The sequence below is a fragment of the Manis javanica genome, chromosome 5 (genome assembly GCF_040802235.1).
Source record: "Manis javanica isolate MJ-LG chromosome 5, MJ_LKY, whole genome shotgun sequence".
Classification (NCBI taxonomy): domain Eukaryota; kingdom Metazoa; phylum Chordata; class Mammalia; order Pholidota; family Manidae; genus Manis; species Manis javanica.
In genome coordinates, this window is record NC_133160.1 from 119,355,717 (window position 1) to 119,378,311 (window position 22,595).

The 22,595-nt window shown below is 32.2% G+C and overlaps 1 protein-coding gene across 1 annotated transcript in view; it reads left to right on the plus strand.

Annotated features, from left to right (window-relative positions):
- The window catches only part of UBA6 (ubiquitin like modifier activating enzyme 6), an 85,846-nt gene extending 63,628 nt beyond the window's left edge, over positions 1–22,218 (plus strand). Inside the window, exons 19-33 of the mRNA XM_017671530.3 lie at positions 207–388; positions 3,165–3,270; positions 4,805–4,894; positions 4,985–5,065; positions 5,904–6,032; positions 7,397–7,448; positions 7,527–7,590; positions 8,575–8,644; positions 9,933–10,004; positions 12,444–12,561; positions 13,639–13,832; positions 14,735–14,862; positions 17,074–17,161; positions 17,350–17,444; positions 19,464–22,218. Of these exons, the coding sequence (XP_017527019.1) occupies positions 207–388; positions 3,165–3,270; positions 4,805–4,894; positions 4,985–5,065; positions 5,904–6,032; positions 7,397–7,448; positions 7,527–7,590; positions 8,575–8,644; positions 9,933–10,004; positions 12,444–12,561; positions 13,639–13,832; positions 14,735–14,862; positions 17,074–17,161; positions 17,350–17,444; positions 19,464–19,611 (1,617 nt within the window). The 3' untranslated portion in view covers positions 19,612–22,218. The remainder of the gene's footprint in view (positions 1–206; positions 389–3,164; positions 3,271–4,804; positions 4,895–4,984; positions 5,066–5,903; positions 6,033–7,396; positions 7,449–7,526; positions 7,591–8,574; positions 8,645–9,932; positions 10,005–12,443; positions 12,562–13,638; positions 13,833–14,734; positions 14,863–17,073; positions 17,162–17,349; positions 17,445–19,463) is intronic.
- Positions 22,219–22,595: the final 377 nt, after the last annotated feature.

Below are 22,595 nucleotides of genomic sequence, written 5' to 3' on the forward strand. Positions count from 1 at the left end.
TAAAATAGAAGTTATTTAGGTTTCTGTTAATAATGTGTTAAATATTCAGACTAATGTGCATTGGTAAATGTAGAATGACTATGATGAAAGTGATTTCTACAAAGCAAAAGTGAGAATTGGTCTAATTACTATAAAATACGTAAATTCAATCATGGCCTGTATTTTCTGCTTAACATTTATTTCTTCTGTTTTTGTAACTTGTACAGAAACCTAAAAGCTATACTGCTGCTGATGCAACCCTGAAAATAAATGCTCAACTAAAGATAGATGCACACTTGAACAAAGTATGTCCAGCCACTGAGGCTGTTTACAATGATGAGTTCTATACCAAACAAGATATAATTATCACAGCATTAGATAATGTGGAAGCCAGGAGATACGTGGACAGGTATGTTCTTAAATTCAGGTTCGTAAAAATTTCTTTAGTCTTCACATGGTTTCCCATACCTATTTATGGGGAAGTTATGAAATTTTCTGATAATTCTTCCTATTCCTGGGTCTCTTCAAACCCAAACTCAGTTATTTCCCATTATACCTAAGATAAAATTCAAAATTTTAACGGACTAAGTAGAAGTTTTTTATGGAGTGGTGGATCCACCACTCCAGCTTAAAATTTACCTATTTCTCCTTGGCTTCTCCTATTCCAGCTACACATTCCCTTCTTTCAGTTTGCACTGGGCATCCAACACTTTATCACCTCAGGGACTTGCACATATTTTCCTTCAGTCTCAGGAAATTATGTTCATCTTCTAAAATTCCTTGTCCCAAATCTGCCTTTTTACTCGTCACCTACTTTAGCTTTAGTCTCATCCTTTCAGTTTCAGCCTAACTGTCTTTATTCAGACAAACTTTAACTGCTGAATGTTGTAGAACCTCCAATAGTGATTTTTCACAGCACTGTTGTTTACTTCCTAGCACTTATTTTTATTGACACACATTTACTTAATGTTTGTTTCTTTGCTAAATCATTTATTCAGGGATTAGTTTTATCCCATCATTGCATTCTCAGTGCTCAACATTGTCATTCAGTAAATATTTGTTAAATAAGTAGATGAATGAATTACTACAATGTGTACACTTTATATAATCTTTCTTAAATCCTCATATGATTCTTTAATGTTAGGGTATTAGAGCAGATTTATTCACAGAGAAAAATTTACTAGTGGAGAGTATAGTGGATAGTTTGTAATTTTCAGTAGAAGAAGGGAAAAAAAGTGTAGAATATATAGTAAAAATTGATGTTGCTGGGATAAAGAACACATTGAGAATATATATTAGGATGAAATTTATAATCAGGAAATAAGCAAAGAGAAAATAAAAAGCAAGAGAAGAAAGGCTAACACATTAATTAAGAGTTAACCTAGACGGAAAAAAGTTGATGCCCAAAATTTGATATTAAAAGGAAGAGACAGCTCCCCAACTTCAAGCTCTACTACAAAGTCACAGTAACAAGACAATTTGGTATTGGCACAAGAACAGACCCACAGACCAGTGGAACAGATTAGAGACTCCAGACATTAACCCAAACATATATGAGCAATTAATATTTGATAAAGGAGCCATGGACATACAATGGGGAAATGACAGTCTCTTCAACAGATGGTGCTGGCAAAACTGGACAGCTACATGTAAGAGAATGAACCTGGACCACTATCTAACCCCATACACAAAAGTAAATTCAAAATGGATCAAAGACCTGAATGTAAGTCATGAAACCATAAAACTCTTAGAAAAAACATAGGCAAAAACCTCTTGGACATAACCATGAGCAACTTCTTCATGAACATATCTCCCTGGGCAAGGGAAACAAAAGCAAAAATGAACAAGTGGGACTGTATCAAGCTGAAAAGCTTATGTACAGCAAAGGATACCATTAATAGAACAAAAAGGCATCCTACAGTATGGGAGAATATATTCATAAATGATAGATCTGATAAAGGTTTAACATCCAAAATATATAAAGAGCTCACGTACCTCAACAAACAAAAAGCAAATAATTCACTTAAGAAATGGACAGAGGAGCTGAACAGACAGTTCTCCAAAGAAGAAATTCAGATGGCCAACAGATACATGAAAAGATGCTCCACATCGCAAATCATCAAAATGCAAATTAAAACCACAATGAGGTATCACCTCACACCAGTAAGGATCACCACCATCCAAAAGACAAACAACAACAAATGTTGGCGAGGTTGTGAAGAAAAGGGAACCCTCTTACACTGCTGGTGGGAATGTAAATTAGTTCAACCATTGTGGAAAGCAGTATGGAGGTTCCTCCAAAAGCTCAAAATAGAAATACCATTTGGCCGAGGAATTCCACTTCTAGGAATTAACCCTAAGAATACAGCAGACCAGTTTGGAAAAGACAGAAGCACCTCTATGTTTATCACAGCACTAGCCAGGAAATGGAAGCAACCTAAGTGTCCATCAGTAGATGAATGGATAAAGAAAAAGTGGTACATATACACAATGCAATATGATTCAGCTGTAAGAAGAAAACATCCTACTATTTGCAACAACATGGATGGAGCTAGAGGGTATTATGCTCAGTGAAATAAGCCAGGCAGAGAAAGACAAGTACCAAATGATTTCACTCATATGTGGAGTATAAGAACAAAGAAAAACTGAAGGAACAAAACAGCAGCAGAATCACAGAACCCAAGAATGGACTAACAGTTACCAAAGGGAAAGGGACTGGGAAGGATGGGTGGGAAGGGAGGGGTAAGGGAGTGGAAAGAAAGGGGGCATTACAATTATCATGTATAATGTGGGGGGAGGCACAGGGAGGGCTGTGCAACACAGAAGACAAGTAGTGATTCTACAGCATCATACTATGCTGATGGAGAGTGACTGTAATGGACGTTGGTATAGGGGACTTGATGAAGGGGGGAACGTAGTAAACATGATGTTCCTCATGTAATTGTAGATTAATGAAACCAAAAAAAAAAGGGGAGAGACAAAAGTTAGATAGAGCAGCAAAGCTTGTGGTTGGAAGGGACAGAAGTGATGAATGGGCTGTTTGCTGATAATGTATCCATTTCCTAAAATATTACAATCAAGAAGGGATGAGTATGTGAAATGGTCAATAGAATATGGTAAGATGTAGTCTGCTTTCATTGTTACTGCTCTCTTTTATATTTGTTACCTATTATGTTTTCAAATAGCCGCTGCTTAGCAAATCTAAGGCCCCTCTTAGATTCTGGAACAATGGGCACAAAGGGACACACTGAAGTTATTGTACCTCATTTAACTGAATCTTATAATAGTCATGTAAGTGAACCAATTTTTTATATAAATGCCTCTCTTCTTTATATCTAATAATTTTTATATCACATAGTTTTTTTTCTGTATTAGTTGGCAGATTTGATTTAGCTTGCGTAATCCTCCTGTTTCTGATCTGCCGATGATATCTGTGCTTATGTGCACAGACATTTTTTAAAATATAGCTGAACTTATTTTAACAAATCATCAAAATTTTGTTTCTGCTCTTTCTGGAGTCTTACTCTTCTGTTTACTATTTATTTCTCACAGTTGCTTGATTGGTTTCCTAATGACCTTTGAACCTGGTGAACTACCCCAAATCTTATGAAGACTCAGTTTCTCCACAGGAGAGACCAAGCTGTCTATATATGTAAATTTTATGTAAATGATATAGATAAACATTTTTTAACCTCCACCAGTGATTTTGAAATACTACCAAAGTTGAAAACCATTGGCCTAGGAAATAACTGAATGCTTTAAGATTTTTAAAAAGAAGAATGTTTTAACAAGCATAAATATCCCTTTTATTTAATGGATAAATTTTGTTTAATAAAATTTTTTCATTTTATAAAATTTTCTTTCCCATTTACTCTCATGAAATCAGAAATTTATATAGTGAAAACATTACAGTAGATGAAACTTCTAAGTTTAACTTAAAGGATATTAGGAAAAAATCATGATATGCTGGTGTCATATTGGAAGGTTTTCAAAGTTGGGAATGTTACAAAATTCTAAAAGTCCCCTTGATTTTCTTATTCTCCCATGTGTTTCCCAAATCTTTTCCTGTATTCTCTGACTTCATACTCAGAAAAAACAGAATTTAGTACTCTTCTGTCCCCTTTGGTTTTTCATAGATCAACAAACTTGAATAATAATGTCTAAAAGAGACAAATTGAGTAATTTTAGATTGCGTAAACCAGTAAATCTAGATCAAACATTCCTATAATAGAATATAGGTTTTTTCAACTAATTCATATGAGACAGCATAGGTATTTGCCATTTATTTAATGTACACTTTCTGCAAGAAACTGTACTGAGCCTTAAGGGCGTAGACTCCCTGCTCCCAACTTTTTCTTTTCTCCATTGAGAAGGAAACTCCTTTACTGGAGATTCTTTAGTTACTTTTCAAAATAAGGGAGTATTTTAGAGTTTTAAACATCCCCTTGATCGTGGAGAAAAAAATTATATATGATAGTCTGCTGTGCGTACTATGTGGTACCAAATCAGTGCACAGATAATGTTATAATAGAATTCATGTTTGTTGTTACATTGCTATTAACAATAGGTTAAGTGTCAAAAGAATCAACTTTTCCTCTTACTGCCTACAAGAAAGAAGATATGGAAGTGTTACATGTATTTTATTTTTGAATTTTACTTTTTAATTTATTTTTGCATTTCATTTTGAATTTTGCATTTTATTTTGACTATGAAAGTCTTGGATGAATCTTATTTTTATTTTAAGAGTCTTAAAACACTCAAGTATATTCAATCAATAAAAAATTGCTACTGCCTCTCTTAACTATTGTCATATTTTATAAATTAGCGGGACCCTCCAGAAGAGGAAATACCATTTTGCACTCTAAAATCCTTTCCAGCTGCTATTGAACATACTATACAATGGGCAAGAGATAAGGTAATAAAGGTTTTTTTTCAAGAAATCATACTTTGAAGTAGAAAAGAAGTTATGTACAGTTTTTAATCAGACTTCTGTTGTCCCTTACAGTTTGAAAGTTCCTTTTCCCACAAGCCTTCATTGTTTAACAAATTTTGGCAGACCTATCGATCTGCAAAAGAAGTCTTACAGGTAAAAATACATTTTAATACAAATCTGCTGAAGAAGTCTTACAGGTAAAAATCAATACATTTTAATACAAATCTGCAGAGGAAGTCTTACAGGTAAAAATCAATACATTTTAATACAAACTCAACACTTTGTGTTCGTGTAATCTTATTTTTAAGATGCCTACAGGTAGTTTATATCCTCTCCTTAGAGAGTATAATATTATTGTACATAGTAAATACACAAAGAATCTTGAAATTAATAGGTCACATTAACTTTTTTAGTTTGGTTGAACTGTATGGAACTGCAAGTGTTTGACCCACAAAATGGCAATTCATATCATTTATCCTTATCGTTATCACCTAATAAGGATGTGATAATAATAAGACAGGTACATATAACAGAACAGCTCGTTAAGCTCCTTGGAAAAAAACTAAGTTCTGGTGAAAATTTCATGAGTGGACCTGTAGTCTAAGACTACTCTCCTATCGAGGACAGTTTCAAAGATTTTTCCTAATTTCCTTTAGTAAGTTTTTAGTATGAAGTATTACCTGTAGTTCTTCTTTAGTAAGTACATATGTAGTACTAAAAACTTACGGTTTGCAAGACAAGATAACTTATGAGATAAGAAACTATAGAGCTAAAATTTCATGTGCTATCGTTTCCCATTCCTTTTCTAAAAAAGAAGACAGAGAGAGGAGAAAGACAGAGACAAAAATCCTGAGGTGAAAACATAAAATCTTAAGACATGGGCTGGCATGACTTTGCCTAATACGTCCTTAAAGTTTGAGTGAGTATGTGTATATTTAATTGGAAATGTATTCATTTTGTGCTGTGTTTTTTTTTTTTTCTCTTATTCTAGAAAATACAAACTGGCCACAGTTTAGAAGGTTGTTTTCAAGTTGTTAAATTACTTAGCAGAAGACCTAGGAATTGGTCCCACTGTGTAGAATTAGCAAGATTAAAGTTTGAAAAGTACTTTAACCATAAGGTAAGTATGTATTATAAAACATTAAAAGGGGTGTGACCCATTTAATTACCAAATTAATTTCATTAGCCTGAAATATCTACTCTTTCTAGAAGCTTTTCAGAAATAAGTAATAAGTTAGGTAAGAACAAGTGCTGGGCACACAGTTTATTTCTCTTTTGAATGTTACTGATTAAAGAATGCATTTAAACTCTAGCCATGGCTTGTTAGTTATGCATTTAACTGATCTTTGTCTTTCTGTGTGCAAAATTTGGATTTAAATAGGGATTCCCTCCAGAGAATGAGTATATTTCATCAGTGGTCTAAAAGAAGTTTATTTTCAGAGTAAAGCAAGAAACTGAAAAAGTAGAGACAATCAGAAATTTTGCTGAAATTTTGCCTTCTCCACTCACATGAAGTCACATTTTGTGTCTTTCCTCATTTGTAAAATGGGGATAATGAATTGATGCCTAATTCATAGTTAATGGTGAGGATCAAATGAATTAATACATAGAAAGTGTTTTGAACAGAACCTTCCCATAAATGCTGTCTAATAGTTGTTATTCTTACCTCTAATTATTTATAGTTGCTAGAATGTGTCCTGCACTCTCTCTTCAGTCTCTTCCTCTTTAGGCTCTTATCTGTTGGAATATAAAGCACCTTCATCTTTTCAAAAAAATCTTTTGGTTACAGTCTAATTCCTGCTTTTTACTTCCTTGGAAAAATGGTCTATATTTACTGTTGCCACTGTGCCTTCTTTCTCCACTAGTATTCAAATTAGTCTTATCATGATTATCAATGGCCTCATTTTTATAAAACCTTAAGAACTCCTTTTAGTCCTTCTGTAGGGTTTGTTTTTAAAGTTTTTATGTTATGGAAAATTTCAGTCATAGAAAATTAGACTAGTGTAATGAGCCCCCATGTAATCTTCATGTACCTGTCATTCAGGTTTAACTTAATCAACTCATAGGTAATCTTGTTTCATTTATAATTCTACCCAGTATACCCTCCCCCAGAAGGTTTTGAAGTAAATCTCAAACATCTTAACCATTTCAAAATACAAATAGTATGTATGGTTTCATTTTTGTGTTAAGGGTTAGCATGATATGTAAAATATGCCACTGTTTATATAAAAGGAAATAAAATGATCTATATTCATTTTTGCTGTAGATGCCATAAAAAACTAAGCGTTGATTAAAAAAATAGCAATAGAGGTTGTTTCAGGTTTGGGAGACAGTGAAGGAGAATGGACAGAGGGAGTGCAAGAATGGACCAGCAGACTTAACCATATATCTTTTCATGCATTTTGATTTTTTGTTATTGTTATTTGTTTTATTTTACCTCAGATAATATTAAGTAGTGATTTTTTAAATTCATTTTTTCTTTAGGCTCTTCAGCTTCTTTACTGTTTCCCTCTGGACACACGATTAAAAGATGGCAGTAAGTGTTGAGAATAAAATTTAATGTAATTTATTACTGGCTGGTAACACTGAAAATAATATTTGTATCTTCTGTTAGGTTTGTTTTGGCAGTCACCAAAGAGGCCCCCCTCTCCATTAAAATTTGATTTAAATGAACCTTTGTAAGTATTATTTCCAGTTGTATATTCATCCTTCATTGTAAATTTCTTAACTGTGCATATGTTCACATTGCAGGTTGAAAACCTTAGACCCTTTAATGTTAAATTTCATTGCTGTTAGTCTGAGAGTTAGCATTATCAGTCTGGTCAAGAAAGCCAGTCACAACTTCTTCACACATGTGAATCTATATCTTTTAACGTGGCATAGTTCATGATTTTAATCTTCTCTAAAATGAAACCAAAGTATCCCTCTTTGACTTTATCCATAAAGAAGTTAAATAATGGTAAATGTTTTCCTATTTAATGAAGCCAGTATATTAGAAACTTCAGTTATATGAGGGAGAAATTATTACAAGTAAATAGCTCCTTAAAATAATCTAAAAAATTAGTTTTCAAAGGAGTTGATTTATGAGTGAATACCATTATACCCTACCTATATTAAATATATGTTTTACTTATACACACACATATACTTGATATTTATATATTTTAATTAAATACTTAGCTTGTTAACTTTCAACAAATAACTATGCTTAGTTTTCTCCTCTGGTGCTTATTTTAGGCCTCCAGTCACATTATTATGACTGCTTCTCCTATAAAATTTAACTTTTCAAATTTTTAAACAAACTCATTTGCTTAGTTTTTGAATCTAATGCACACTTTTTAAAACCAAATGTTTGACTTTTTAATAAATTAAAATGAATTTTCTTTCACTACTATAATTTTTCTACTGGTCACTCCTCTCCCCAAAGGACTCATACCTGAATATTAATGACTGTCAGGATAAACATGTCATGTTTTCTTTCATAGCTTCTGCAGTTTTGGTCTAGACCAAAATTTCATTGCCCAACATTAAAAAATATAATTTTGTAAAAAAATTCTGTGGTAGTTTTTCTTCAGCATTTTAAAAGTTATAGTTTCTGATGTATTAAGCATCTTCTTTGAAACTGTGCATTCATACTTTGTTTTTTTCTTTAATTTCAACAGGCACTTCACTTTCCTTCTGCATGCTGCAAAATTATATGCTACAGTCTATTGCATTCCATTTACAGAAGAGGTAAGGTATTCTTCAAGCCCTAGTGAGAGGTAAAAATTCAGGTTATAATTAGATGATTTATCAACCAATTGGCTCATCAAATGTCTTTATATGTTGTAAGAATTGTTCTCTGATATAAACTTTTCATTTTATTGTTGCCTATTCTAATGTAGCAGAACATAAAATCTTGTAGTGTTGCTTTCTAAATTTAAGTAGTGTAACAAATATTTGTAAAAGCAGTATTAACTTTATTTTTAAAACAATTATAACCTGTTGACTTCAATTATCATAATCACTCTGAAAACCCAAAGTGAATTATTTCATAACAATTTGAAATATTCATTATAGATTCTCTTAGCATTTCTTTGGCTTATCTGGTGTATGAACTGATAAACTTTTCAGAAAACTTGAAAATGGTACCCTATATTGACATTTCTTTACTTTTATCATCATACACATTCTCTTTGACATCATCTTCATTGATTAACATCTAAAGGATGTAATACATTTTTATTTGAGAGGCATATCTGCATTAGTGAATTTTTCTTCACAAATGCATAATAGAGCTAAATAAATTGCTATACTTTTAGGTAGGCTGAGGAAATAGGAACCAGATCCATAATTAACACTGACTATTTTGGATCTAGATAAATATTCCTGCTGTAGATTAAACACTGTTTAGAACTATTAATACACAGTAAAAATATATCATAGATGTCTGGTTAAAATAGTAGCATTCAGTCTGATACTCTTTTTGTGAGAAGAGTGGTAATTTTGTGATAAGAATTGCAGGTGACCTCAAAAGCAATATGTCTCAGGTTTTCCTGAGCAACTTCTTTATAATGAATATGGATCTGATAGCCTTAAATTCATCTAAGTTCATCTTGAATCTTTAAAATATTTTCCTACTTTTAAAAGAATGAATTCCATTTATTTTTTTTATTTTATTTTTTTATTTGTTGAATGTAACTTTGTGTAGGGAACTTGGAAAACAATGAAGAGATAGTCTCTGATCTGAAGGTGCTCAATCTGAGACTCACAACCAGTTCTAAAACTACCTTTGTAAAAATCTGTGGGAAGAATTAAGACCTCTTTGTTGACTAATAAGTCCTTTTTCACACACACCAGCCTTTTGAGTATTTCTGTAGAAATAAAGGTAAACAATACAAATGGATGTGGTCTAAATAGTCAGATGATAAAGTATTCAAATATTTTAGTATGATAAAGGACCTTTTATGATATGTTTTTATCTTTAGAATTCATAATTAAAAGACTATTTGTTCATAAAATTACTCTTTTAAAAAAACAGGACTTATCAGCAGATGCCCTCTTGAATATTCTTTCTGAAGTAAAGATTCAAGAATTCAAACCTTCCAGCAAGGTATGTTTAGAAATTCACTCATTCAGCAAATAGTTATTGAATTTTTACTTATGTCAAGTCCCATTCTAAACCTGGAGAATCTGGCTGTGAACAAAAACAGAATTCTTGCACTTGAGGAAGTTATATTCTAATGGGCTAGAAGTGAGCTATTTTTAAAAATGCCATTAATTATTTAATATTGGACCGTGTGCATAAGAGCTAAGAAAAAAAAAAGAAATCAAGGGTAAGCTAGTGTTATTTTTTATGGTATAAAGGGAAAAAGTCTCTGTTACGATAACATTTGAGCGGAAGCCTGAGGAAGTGAGAATATAAACCATACTGTTATCTGCTGAAAGAACAATGCACATAGTAGGAACAAGTTTAGAGAAAGATCCTAGAAGACTTTGAAGTCCAGGATTTTTCTGGAGGAGAGTATTTAAGAAAAGAGTGGTAGACAGTGAGATAGGAGAAGAGTGGGGTTATGAGAAGTACTTTGTATATTATTTTGAGATAAGAAACCAGTGGAGGATTTTAAACAATGGACACATCTCACTTACATTTAAAAGGTTGGTTCTGGCTGCTGTGTTAAGAATGACTATATGGGACGTGAGAGAGGAAACAGGAGAAGTTATTAGGAAGTTATAAAAGTGAAGAACAAGGAAGTTGTGATAAGGGGTTGGATTCTGTGTATATTTTTAAGGTTTGTGTAAGGGATTGGAATTGGAGTGTGAGAGAAAAAAGATTTATTTTCTTAGTTGAAGTAAGAAGCAAACACTGCTGAGTTAGAAGGAGAAAAAGGAAGTTTGAGCAGAGAAACAACTGTATGAAATAATTGTTCTGGATGGGTAGGAAAGTCATTTAATTGTAAGGTGTAATAGAATTTCAAGATTGTGCTGAGGATCAACTTAATGTTAATTCATTTAAGGTATTCCACTAAATGTGGCTGGAGAAAAGGCAGTTAGCTGCCTGGGTGCTACTGTAGAATAGTTGGAAAATTGGATATAACAAGGGTTGAGATTTTGCCAGGCAACATGTTGGAAGAAGAAAGAGGTAGAGGGACTGTTAATACAGATGGGTCATGAAATTTAGGCAGGGTCAATAGGAAAGTTTGAAAATACTAAGTATTTCACATGTTCATTATGTACCTTTTTGTATATCCTTTAAAGTGTCCATGAAAGAATCTTCTGTCCCTCTTACCCTTTAGCATTACTGGAAAATGTAATGATTGCCTCCCTATAAAATGCAGTTAAGTAGTGTGTGCAGTCTTCCACTCCGCATTTCTTAAGAAAAAGGAAAACCTGTAGGCAGTTGATTTTGTACAAGTAAATGAAGTAAATGGATTTGCTGAATGAAGTATTCCTGACTTGTAGCTTATCAGGAAAAAAAGTACAGAAATGATAAACAGAATTCCTGTATAAAGAAGGTTCCTAGCCATGGACATAAGCCAAGGAAATGTGTCAGTAACTGTATTGACCTTTATTGCTCTTCACTTGTTTGCTGGCTTGAATTGCTTCTTTCTGTATCAAAGTTTGGAATATTAAATTATCCTGAGCAATTTAGCTATAATTTAAACATGAATTTGAGCTTTTTCACAACTCCTTGAAGCAACTTACCCTGAAACTTCAGGGTTTAGCACTTCTAGTTAATAGATGCCACAGCCAAAATATCAACTAGACATTCTGACAAATAAAAGTTTCTGCTTTGACTCCTTAATATTTCTTAAATACTTAAAATATTTAATCTGTTAAAACTAGTGTTGGATGTATAAAATACTAAAAAATAGTATTATAATTAGTGATGATGTAGCTAGTTTCTTGGCTTAAGAATGTGAACTTCACTGCCCTCTTGGAATATCCACAAAGTAGTTTCTTAAAGATAAATTACTTGTCTGTGCTGCCCTAAGTGTGCATCTATAGGAAGGAAGACATATTCTTTAGGAAAGAGCTTCTTGTCAGCATTCAATAAATATTTTTGCCTACATTATATATTTTATGGATTTCCTCCATTTTTTTGGAGACAGAACAGCTCTGCAGAGCTGTGTAGTTTGGTTTAAGGCAGATTTGTCAGAATCACAAACTGTGGATTAATACTAACTTTGAGTAAGGAATTTTAAGAGAGATTACATGAACTCATATCTTATAAGCCATTCAGTAAATATTTTTAGTACCCACTATGAGCATACTGGTTTTAGATATATTGAGGTTTTTTCAGTGAACAAGGTAGAGTTTTCCTATTCTGAAAGAGTTTACATGTCAGTGTAAGGAGATAGATAATACATAAATATGTAAATAACATATTATTTACCAATAAAAGGTATAAAATACATTGGACCATAATCATAATAAATTTGATTAAAGTAGAGATGATATTTTCTCTGTGTGATTTGCTTGATAAAGCAGATATGGTAACCAAATTTAAATGCAGGATAACATTAACAAACATAAAACTATATATTTAAAGGTTGTTCAAACAGATGAAACTGCACGGAAACCAGACAATGCTCCTATAAGCAATGAAGATGAAAGGAATGCTATTTTCCAACTAGAAAAGGCTATTTCATCTAATGAAGCTACCACAAGTAAGGGGAAATTTTTGTAAAAAGTGTTTTGAAATGGAGGGATTTTTATTTTCACTAAGCTCTACACCCAAAAGTTTATGGGATTAAATAACTACATAATAATGATATTAGTTGACTTTATGATAATTTTGAATGTCTCTACTCATCTAATTGTGACTAAATTCACAATTTTTCCATATTGCCCTACCCTCAAAGGCTTAAATGTAGATCTGCTTTGTTATTTCTGATTATTTTAGTTCTTGAGATTCTGTTGGTTCCTTTTTAGCTCATGTGTGGTTCCTTTTTAACTCATGGCCAGCATAACCCGTAGACCCAGTTAAGTCACTCTGGGATTAAAAAAACTCAGACAGATTTCTTCTCGGCTTCTTAATTCCATGATTATAGAGGGAATACAAACTCACCAACACACATCCTTGCTAAATAGGGAAAACAAATTTAATTCCTTAAAAACAGCTCTACCACTCATGTTTTTAGACCTGCTCACCAACTTTTTTACTACGTAAATCTTTGGTTTCTAAACTTTTGGGATTTTATGCACAGACCAGTAAAATTCAGGAGAACAACCAAGATTAGCCAACTATTTATTTTGCAAATAAAAGAGGTATCTTAATTTAATAATCATAAAAATAACTTCCATTTCTTTTCACTTCATCACAGATCAACCTAAAACTGTTTACAGAATGATTTTGGTAACCACTGATCTAAAATCTTTTTAAAAATACATATTTTTATTTGATCAATTGACCCTATTCTTAATTATCAGAGACAACATGTTTCAGAGTAGTATTTATGGAATCAATTTTTTAGCAATAACCAATGTTGGCTTTTTTTATTGTAAGCCACTAAATAGCAGATGTAGTACATGGCTTTCTTATTTTTCAATTTTTTAGTGAGGATTTTTTAAAATATAGAAACCTCTAATTTAGTGGTATTAAAGCCGTCATTTTCTTGTCTTTCAATAACTTCATCCCAGGATTTTCTTGTATCTTTAATAGTAGTAAACACACATTGCTTTTTACCTAGTAAAATCTTCACCACTTACTGCAAAACTTTGTTTTTTCTGGTGGATATGATCAGGTGACCTTCAGATGGCAGTGCTTTCATTTGAAAAAGATGATGATCGTAACGGACACATAGATTTCATCACAGCTGCATCAAATCTTCGTGCCAAAATGTACAACATTGAACCAGCTGACCGTTTCAAAACAAAGCGCATAGCTGGTAGAATTATACCTGCTATAGCAACATCCACTGCTGCAGTTTCAGGCTTGGTGAGATTATTCTTTGAATGAAAAATGCTTCTTTTTCATCACTCTTTTTCTGTCTTTCCCATTGTGACTCCCCCAACCAGTCACTTAGAGATCTTAGAGAAGGAAGGTTCATACTGATCTTACAATTTTGAAGTTTGAGATACTTCTTGAAATACAATAATCTACATCTTGAGGTTTTACAGATAAACATTTTAACCTAAAAAATAATCTGTGTCAAGGAAGAGTATAATTTTTCTTACAGTCAGTAATCCTCTTAATCATCTTTGTATCCTGCATAAAAAGCAGGTGATGTATTTTTCTAAAGTAAAAAGAACTCTAATTTTTACTCTGATTGTATTGAATTTTAGCAGTAAAAAAAACCCTCTAATTCCTATTAATGATATGGGTCTTTTATTCTTTCCTTAATGAATCAGTCTTCAGGATGGGCCATGTTACTTTACTATACTAATACTATACTATACTATACTATACTATACTATACTATACTATACTATACTATACTACTATGCTATGCTATGCTATGCTATACAATGCTATGCTATACTATACTATACTATACTAGTTTTATTCTTAGAAGTTATGTAATTATCTGCCCCTATATTAAATTATTTTAGATTATTGTATTTCTTAAATCCTTGTGTCTGCTTTCAAAGTAAGAAGATTATGTGGTCAAATTAATTTTTTTAATAACTTGTTCACATATGGAGCAGGTTGAAAATTTGAAAGTATAAAATATGCTAAAAGTAGAGAAATGTATAAAAAGCATGTATTACTACAGTTCAATAGCTTCATTTACTCTTGAGAAGAATTTAGGAAAAATTAAATAGATGCAATTAAAGTTATGAATAACATTAACATTAAATTATTTTAGGCTATATAATCATATCACTTCTTTTATCTAGGTTGCATTGGAGATGATCAAAGTAGCTGGTGACTATCCATTTGAAGCTTACAAAAATTGTTTCCTTAACTTAGCCATTCCAGTTATAGTGTTTACAGAGACATGTGAAGTAAGAAAAACTGAAATCAGGTATGTATGATGGTCTATTTCTCTTACATAATGAGAATGGAAGGGAAAAATACTAGCTTCGCCTCTCCTTTTCTTATATATATTTAAATCCTTACTATCACTTTAAGACTAAAGTCGAAAGCCCATCTTCATAAACCATTTTTTTTTTACTTATAATATTGACATACAACATTATATTAGTTTCAGGTGTATAACACAGTGATTGAACACCTATATATATTGCAAAGTGATCACCACATTAAGTCCTGTCAACATTCATCACCATATATAGAGAATTTTTTTTCTTGTGATGAAAACTTTTATGATTTATTCTCTCAGGAACTCTCATATGCAGTTATTAACAGTAGTCACCATGCTGCACATTACATACCCATGACTTCTACATCTTACAACTGGAAGCTTACACATTTTGACTCCCTTCTCCTATTTCACCCAACACCATCTCCCTAACTCTGGTGCCTACCAGTCTATTCTGTCAACTACCAGGGAATGCAGTTTTGTTTTTGTTTCTTAAGATTCCACTTATAAGTGTGATCTTACTTTTTTTGTTTGTCTTTCTCTTTCTTATTTCACTTAGCACAATGCGCTCAAAGTTCATCCATGTTGTCACAGATAGCAAGATTTCATTCTTTTTTATAGCTGAATAATATTTCATTCTGTATGTATACCACATCTTTATCAGTTCATCCATCAATGGACAATTAGGTTGTTTTGATATCTTGGCTATTGTAAATAATGTTTCAGTGAACAGGAGGGTGCAGATATCTTGTCAAATTAGTATTTTAATTTTTTCATTTAAGCAGAAGTAGAATTATTGGATTATATCACAAATTATCAAATCTATTTTTAATTTTGGGGGGAACCTTCATACTCTTTTCAGTAGTTGCTGCACCAGTTTACATATCACTGGTGCACAGGGGTTCCCTTTTCTCCACATATTTGCCAACATTTGTTACTTTTTGTCTTTTTGGTAATAGCCATTTAGGCAAGTGTGAGGTGATAGCCCATTGTGGTTTTGACTTGTATTTCCCTGATGATTAGTGATATTGAACATCTTGTCATTTATTTGTTGGCCATCTGTATGTTCTCTTTGGAAAATGTCTATTCAGATCCTCTGCACATTTTTAAATTATTTTTTTGTTTGTTGATTTGTATGAGTTCTTTATATATTTCGTATATTAACCCCTTATCAGATACATGATTTCCAAACATTTTCTCCCATTCAGTAGATGGTTTCCTTTGCTGTACAGAGGCTTTTTATTTGATGTAGTACCACTTGTTTATTTTTGCTTTTGTTGCTTTGCTTTTGGTGTCAAGTATAAAAAATCAAAAAGACCAATGTCAAGAAGGAATTTACAACCTTTATTTTCTTCTAGGAGATGTATCGTTTCAGGTCTTACATTCAATTCTTTAATCCATTTGAGTTAATTTTTATGTAGGTATAAGATAAGTGGTCCAGTTTCATTCTTTTGTATGTGGCGTGAGGCATTTCTGACTAAAGTAGCAATAAAAATACTCTCACAACACTTACTCCACCACACTGTTTAGCATTGTACTTTCTTACGGTTTAACTCAGATGAACAGAAAGTGTCTGACCAATGGACCATGAGATTTAGAATCTAGTTTCAAAAGCTATATGATAAAGCAAAACAATTGCCCCTGTACCTCCATTTTTCACTTTTCAGATTTGCAAAAAACCAGAAATTTGGAAAAACTTAACTTAGAAAAAGTGTGAGAAAGCACTCTTATATTACTGATGAGAGTATAAAATAGTATAACCCATAAGAAGGAAATAGAGTGCTATTTCAATTTTGCAGATACATTTGCACTCATCTCAAATGATGTATGTACAAGATAGTCATTCCAGCACTGCTTGTCATAGCCAAAGATTGTAACAACCCAAGTGCCCAGTAATAGATTGGAACATCCACACAGCAAAAGCTATACACTTGTTTAAGAAGAGAGAAAGAAAGAGAATTCTTTTTCTAAGACATAATTAATTTATAATAAGACACTGGAAGGATCAATAAGGTACGATAAAAGTGGTTACCTATGGTCTGATGGGGAAATAAGATTAAAGAATATTTCAGAAGTTGTTTTTTCCCCCCACATTAATACCTAGCTAAATCATAGATAATGGGCTTCTGCAGTTTTGTATAATTACTAAAGGAAATAAAAAGTGTTTTTACTCTGAATATTTTTCTACAACAGAAATGGAATATCATTTACAATTTGGGACAGATGGACTATACATGGAAAAGAAGATTTCACCCTCTTGGATTTCATAAATGCAGTCAAAGTGAGGCACTTATACACTAAGTTCATTAGTCACTTTGAGTCTGTTAATTTTTGTACATAATTTCATTGGCAGTTTTTATAAACATTAGCAGTTTGTTTTGCTCTTTTCACTGATCTTAAAACATCATCACCCAGTGTTTATACTTGGATGGAGCTTTGATTGTTTCTCTTTTGGGTATTCACTTTTAGGAGAAGTACGGAATTGAGCCAACAATGGTGGTACAAGGAGTCAAAATGCTTTATGTTCCTATAATGCCTGGTCACGCAAAAAGATTGAAGTTAACGTAAGTATTGAGCATTCTGTCTGTAGATTGCAATAAACACAAATATCAAATATTTTGAATATCAAGTATTGAAATTAATGTAAATTATAGTCAAAAATTTTTTTAAGTAACTATTATAAATATAGTTGTATAAGTAAATTCATTTATATAATTTATATAAATAATGACTGCATGATGTCATGTCAGCCTTTACCATGATTATTAATGAGTTAAATCACTTTAATTATTATAAGATAGGCTTAGTTATCTATACTTTAAAAAATCAATTATTATGTTATCTAAGTCTTATATTGTTTATCTTCCCTTATATATTTTTTTAGTATCCCTACATACTTTTGGATAAATTAATAGTAGTTTTTATCTTTTGGACAAATAAATAGTATTACTTATTGTACACTAGATGATTGTGAAATGTGTGGTCCTAAAGTGGATTGATTAGTGGAATTCAAGATTTGCTGCAAATAATCCATAAAAATGCTTTGTAGAGTTGGCCACTATTTGAAACCTCCAGCATATGTTTTGTGAAAGATATTTCTCATTTTTTTACATTGTTCATTTAGCAAATATTTATTGACTAATACTACTGTTTGGCTGGACTAAAAAACCTGGATTTACATTGTTGTTCAGCGACTTGTTTTGTCACATTTGAGTAGCTTCCTGAAGTTTTTGAAACTTAGTTTCATATCCACAAATACGGATGACTGTCCTTAGCTGTTGAGGATTAAAATAATGATAAGGGCTAGCAGTGTAATGACAAGTAAGAAGTATTCCATAAAAGTTGCTCCTGTTTGTATTTTGTCATCATACATCTTTGTCAAATAGCCCTTATTCTCAAGGAGTTCACAGTCTACTAAGGTAAAGTGACATGTCAATAATAATTGCAATGAAATTGAATAATTATTATAATAAAGGTTTTTAAAGAATAATATGAAAACTAATTCAAATAACCAGTTTAGGGTAGATTTTATCTGAGCTACCTTTGAACAAAGGATTATATTGGGCAAAAGCATGCAGCTAATAAAAAGCATATGTGATCTGTTTAGGAAATTGGGTATTTTGGAATGACTTCAGAATGAGATGGTAAGAATGAATGGTGGAAAGCATGAAAGTTATATATGGGACAAAATATCTTTGTGAAGTGGAAATAGCTATTGAGAAATAGATTACATAGCTCAGAGCCTGGCATGAGAGGTACATGATAATAGAGTAGGTAACATTAGGCAGGAGAGTAATGTCAAATTTACATTTTAGGAGAATTCTGGCAGCAGAGTAGATTAGAGGTAGGAGACATGGCTAGTGAGAAGCTAATGCAGGAGGTATGTGGGTGATGACTTAAGTGTCAGTGAAATAGCAAAAACTCTTCTTTAGTAAATAGAGGATATATAGAATATGAGGAAAGGTAAAACTTAATATCTTTTACTATGTTGTTTCTAGCTTACATTTGAAGATTTAAATCTAGCTTTTTACTCTTTACATAGAAATCCTTGAGAAGAATTTTTGATGCCTCCAAACATACGAAGTTTAGGAGAATTCATTTTCTAAAAGGACTACTTAGATTTTGTGTTTTTTTTTAATTATTATGGTATCATTAATATACAATCACATGAGCAACATTGTGGTTACTAGATTCCCCCCATTATCAAGTTCCCACCACATACCCCATTATAGTCACTGTCCATCAGCATAGTAAGATGCTATAGAATTACTACTTTCCTCTGTGCTATAGATTTTGGGGTATTTTTGTGTGTGTTGTTTCTTTTTGGTTTTAATAGGCAGTCTGAATTATTTATCAATGCCAGCAGTGATTCAGCTTGATTCACTTGTAGGTAAATGAGTGTCTTGAGTTTAGAGCTTTTCATAAAGAAAAATTAAGATAATGGAAGTAGATGAATTATTGGATTTAATAATAAATTTAAAGTCTACCTACAAGTTCAAATTCTCTGGGCAACATTAATCAGTAAATCACTCGTTTACTTTACAGAATGTACCAAATTATTTGTCCTTGCTTATTTTTCTTAGAATGCATAAACTTGTGAAACCTTCTACTGAAAAGAAGTATGTGGATCTTACTGTGTCATTTGCTCCAGACACTGACGGAGATGAAGATTTGCCTGGACCTCCCGTAAGATACTACTTTAGTCATGACTGTGATGAACAGTTGTCTTAAATTTACTCCAGGACTACTTGATTTTGGAAAGAGTCCACTTAATTCAGAAGCTAAAAAAATGAGCTCCTAATACTATGGATTTCTTTGATGAAGCCTTAATTTAAGGGAAATATCAATAGAAAACTCCAGTGAAGACTTGTAAAGCATTTTGGACATAGTATACATAGCTTCTTATGTGTATGTGATCACAAACAACTGAACTGGAATGCCATTTTGTAGTGCTTATAAAATATTTGTTTATTAACTTCTCTGTATGAAAAGAAGGAAAAAATATGGATCCTTCACCAGAAGAGAGATCAAGAAATTGAAAGTAACAAAAGCAACTATCTAAAACACTTAATCCCATTTTATGAATTTATTTTTGTTTAGAATTTGAGTCCCATTTTTCTATACAAATAGCATTTAGCACCCTGAGCCTCTAATGACTAAGTTTTGAATATAACACCCAGTGGGAAAAGGAGGGAGGGTAGCCATGGAGAGTACGCATTTTAAATTGCACAGTTACAGTTTACTGACCTATTACCTCTGTTAACATTAACCAGAACTTGTTATATCACTGTCTCCCAACAGTCAGGGTCTTTGTAGATAGCATCTGTGTTGTAAGCCTTGAGCAGTAGGCCAGATGACACATGTTAACTTGGATCAAATGTTAACAGTATTATATGGGCTCTGACAATACTCGTAGAGAATCCATAAATGTGAACAGATAAATGTGGCTAATCATTTAATTCTTAAATATGCCTTCTGATATGGCTCTTTTATTTATTTGGGACTCTAAAACTGATTGTCATAGTATATAAGACTAAAATGTTTGTAAAGTGGGTGTCCTTAGAAGTAGATGAAAACTAGAATTAAAAAATCATCACTAGTTGAGTCTTGATTTTTTTCTTCCAGCAACCTAATGGACAGAAAAAAAAGTTTAATGTTTTATTTTAAAGGGAAACATTTTATTCTGCATTTCCAGAAAGGAAGTTGACAAAGATAAAAACTTGTATATTTTTTTGGTCTTTATTAATAGAAACTTTTCTGGTATGAGCTCTTAACAGATGTTCATATAAATGTTTTCATTAAAATGATGTAAAGTGCATTCAACACTGTAAACTCAGTGAAAACAGCAAGTGTTTCTTTTATTTCTGAGGCTACCATGCATTCTAAAACGATTGGCATTTTGAAACCACAAGAAGTCATTTCCGCCTAGCTGCTTTTCCTCTGATCTCCTTTTAGACCATTAATAGGTACTTTGATAAATTAAAAACTACATTCACATCACTGTTACTCCAATTTGATATCTTTTTATACTCTCTATACTTTCCTTTTATTCCATTTCAAATAGTTTACATGTAGTTGACAAAGTAATTTATTGTTTCAGTCTCTTGTAAAAGTATCTAATTGGGAAGATACAGTGGAGGGTGAGTTTGAATGATTAACGGTTAATCTGTGCATTGGACGTGAAGACAAGTGGACAGGTTGAAAGAAAAGGAAATGGCTACCTCTGAAATAAGAAATTAAGTTTTGTTCACCATATCCTACCCCCTCCCTCATGAATATCACAAGTATAATGCTTAAAGTTAATTTTCTTAAAATTGAATCCAGTAATATCAAAGCCTAATGGCTTGGAACTTCAGAAGCAATAATTAAAGGGACTTCTCTATAAGAAGTCTTTTTCCCACTTAATTTTGTACTCTGACAGTAACTGATATTTTCCAGGTAGTCATTCAATAACCTTCAACTATGATCTAATAGCTTGCTTATATTTTATCTAAATCTCCATATCTCTTTGAAAATAAATTTAGAACCATGCTATCAATTCTTATAAAGATCAGTCAGTACTTTAACAGATAGAAACAAAATAAAAAAGACTTTTTTTATATTAAACCTGAAACCATTTTGACACTGCTTTTTTTTCCCCGTAGGTAATGGTTATTGCCATTACCTTCCTTTGTTTTGTTCTACTAAGGAAAGCCAGGGTAAAAGTTGATGACAGTTTTTTTCATTATTTGTTTATTTCTTAGCTTGAGATCACTCTTGGTGATTGAAATACCAGGTGTATAAATTAATTATTTGATTTTGTATGGTACCAATGAGTAATTTTTTCTTATTAAAATAAATTAAGAAATTTGACAGTCTTTGTAAATCCTGTTCCATGGTTGACTCCAGACATTCTGATCTTGCTATTCATTTTGTGGGTAATGTTGTTTTGGTATTTCTAATTTTCAGGTTTTACAGTCATGAAGATAGAACATTCTTTGGGTGTGTAGGGACATGACATCAAAGTGCTTTTGATTGCTGGAATTTCTATTGAAACAATTGTAGGGGAAATAGAGGTGATCATAAAACCTAAAAGATCTGGTAAATCCCAGATTGTTGGTTGAGGTTTCTGAAGTACATTCCTCCTTAGAGTTCAAAGCAGTTACGTTGTTCATCTGTAATTTCTTCTACGTTGTTCCACACGTAGAACTCAGAAATAAGTATGTATCTTTGTTTTTATTTTTTGTCTATTATGGCACTCCTTGGTAATGCCAAATAACAAGGTATAAAAAAGTCAACAATGTTTAGAGTCCACTATTTTATAATTAATAAAATAAAAATAGAAAATTGTTTTCTTGAGATCACGAGGCAAAATATCTTGACCTAATAATTATTTCAACTATAATGAATATTATCAAAACCTCATTGTATACAGTCACTAGGTATGGGTTTACTATTTCACTTCAATTCAAAACATAAATCAGGAAGTTGAAATCTTGGGAATCAGAATGATCAGTAGGTAATTTGTGTTCATTTTTCTCTTGACACGTCTTAGCTTTGTTTTTGAAAATGTGTATATTCGAGTTTATAAAATATAAATGCACAGCTTAAGGAAAAATTTTAAGGTAACTACTGATATAACCAGTTCTCAAATCAACAGAACATTGACAGCAGCCCAGAAATTCCCCCTTGTAGTCCCTTCCCAGTCGCAACCTGTTTTCCTACACATATACCCT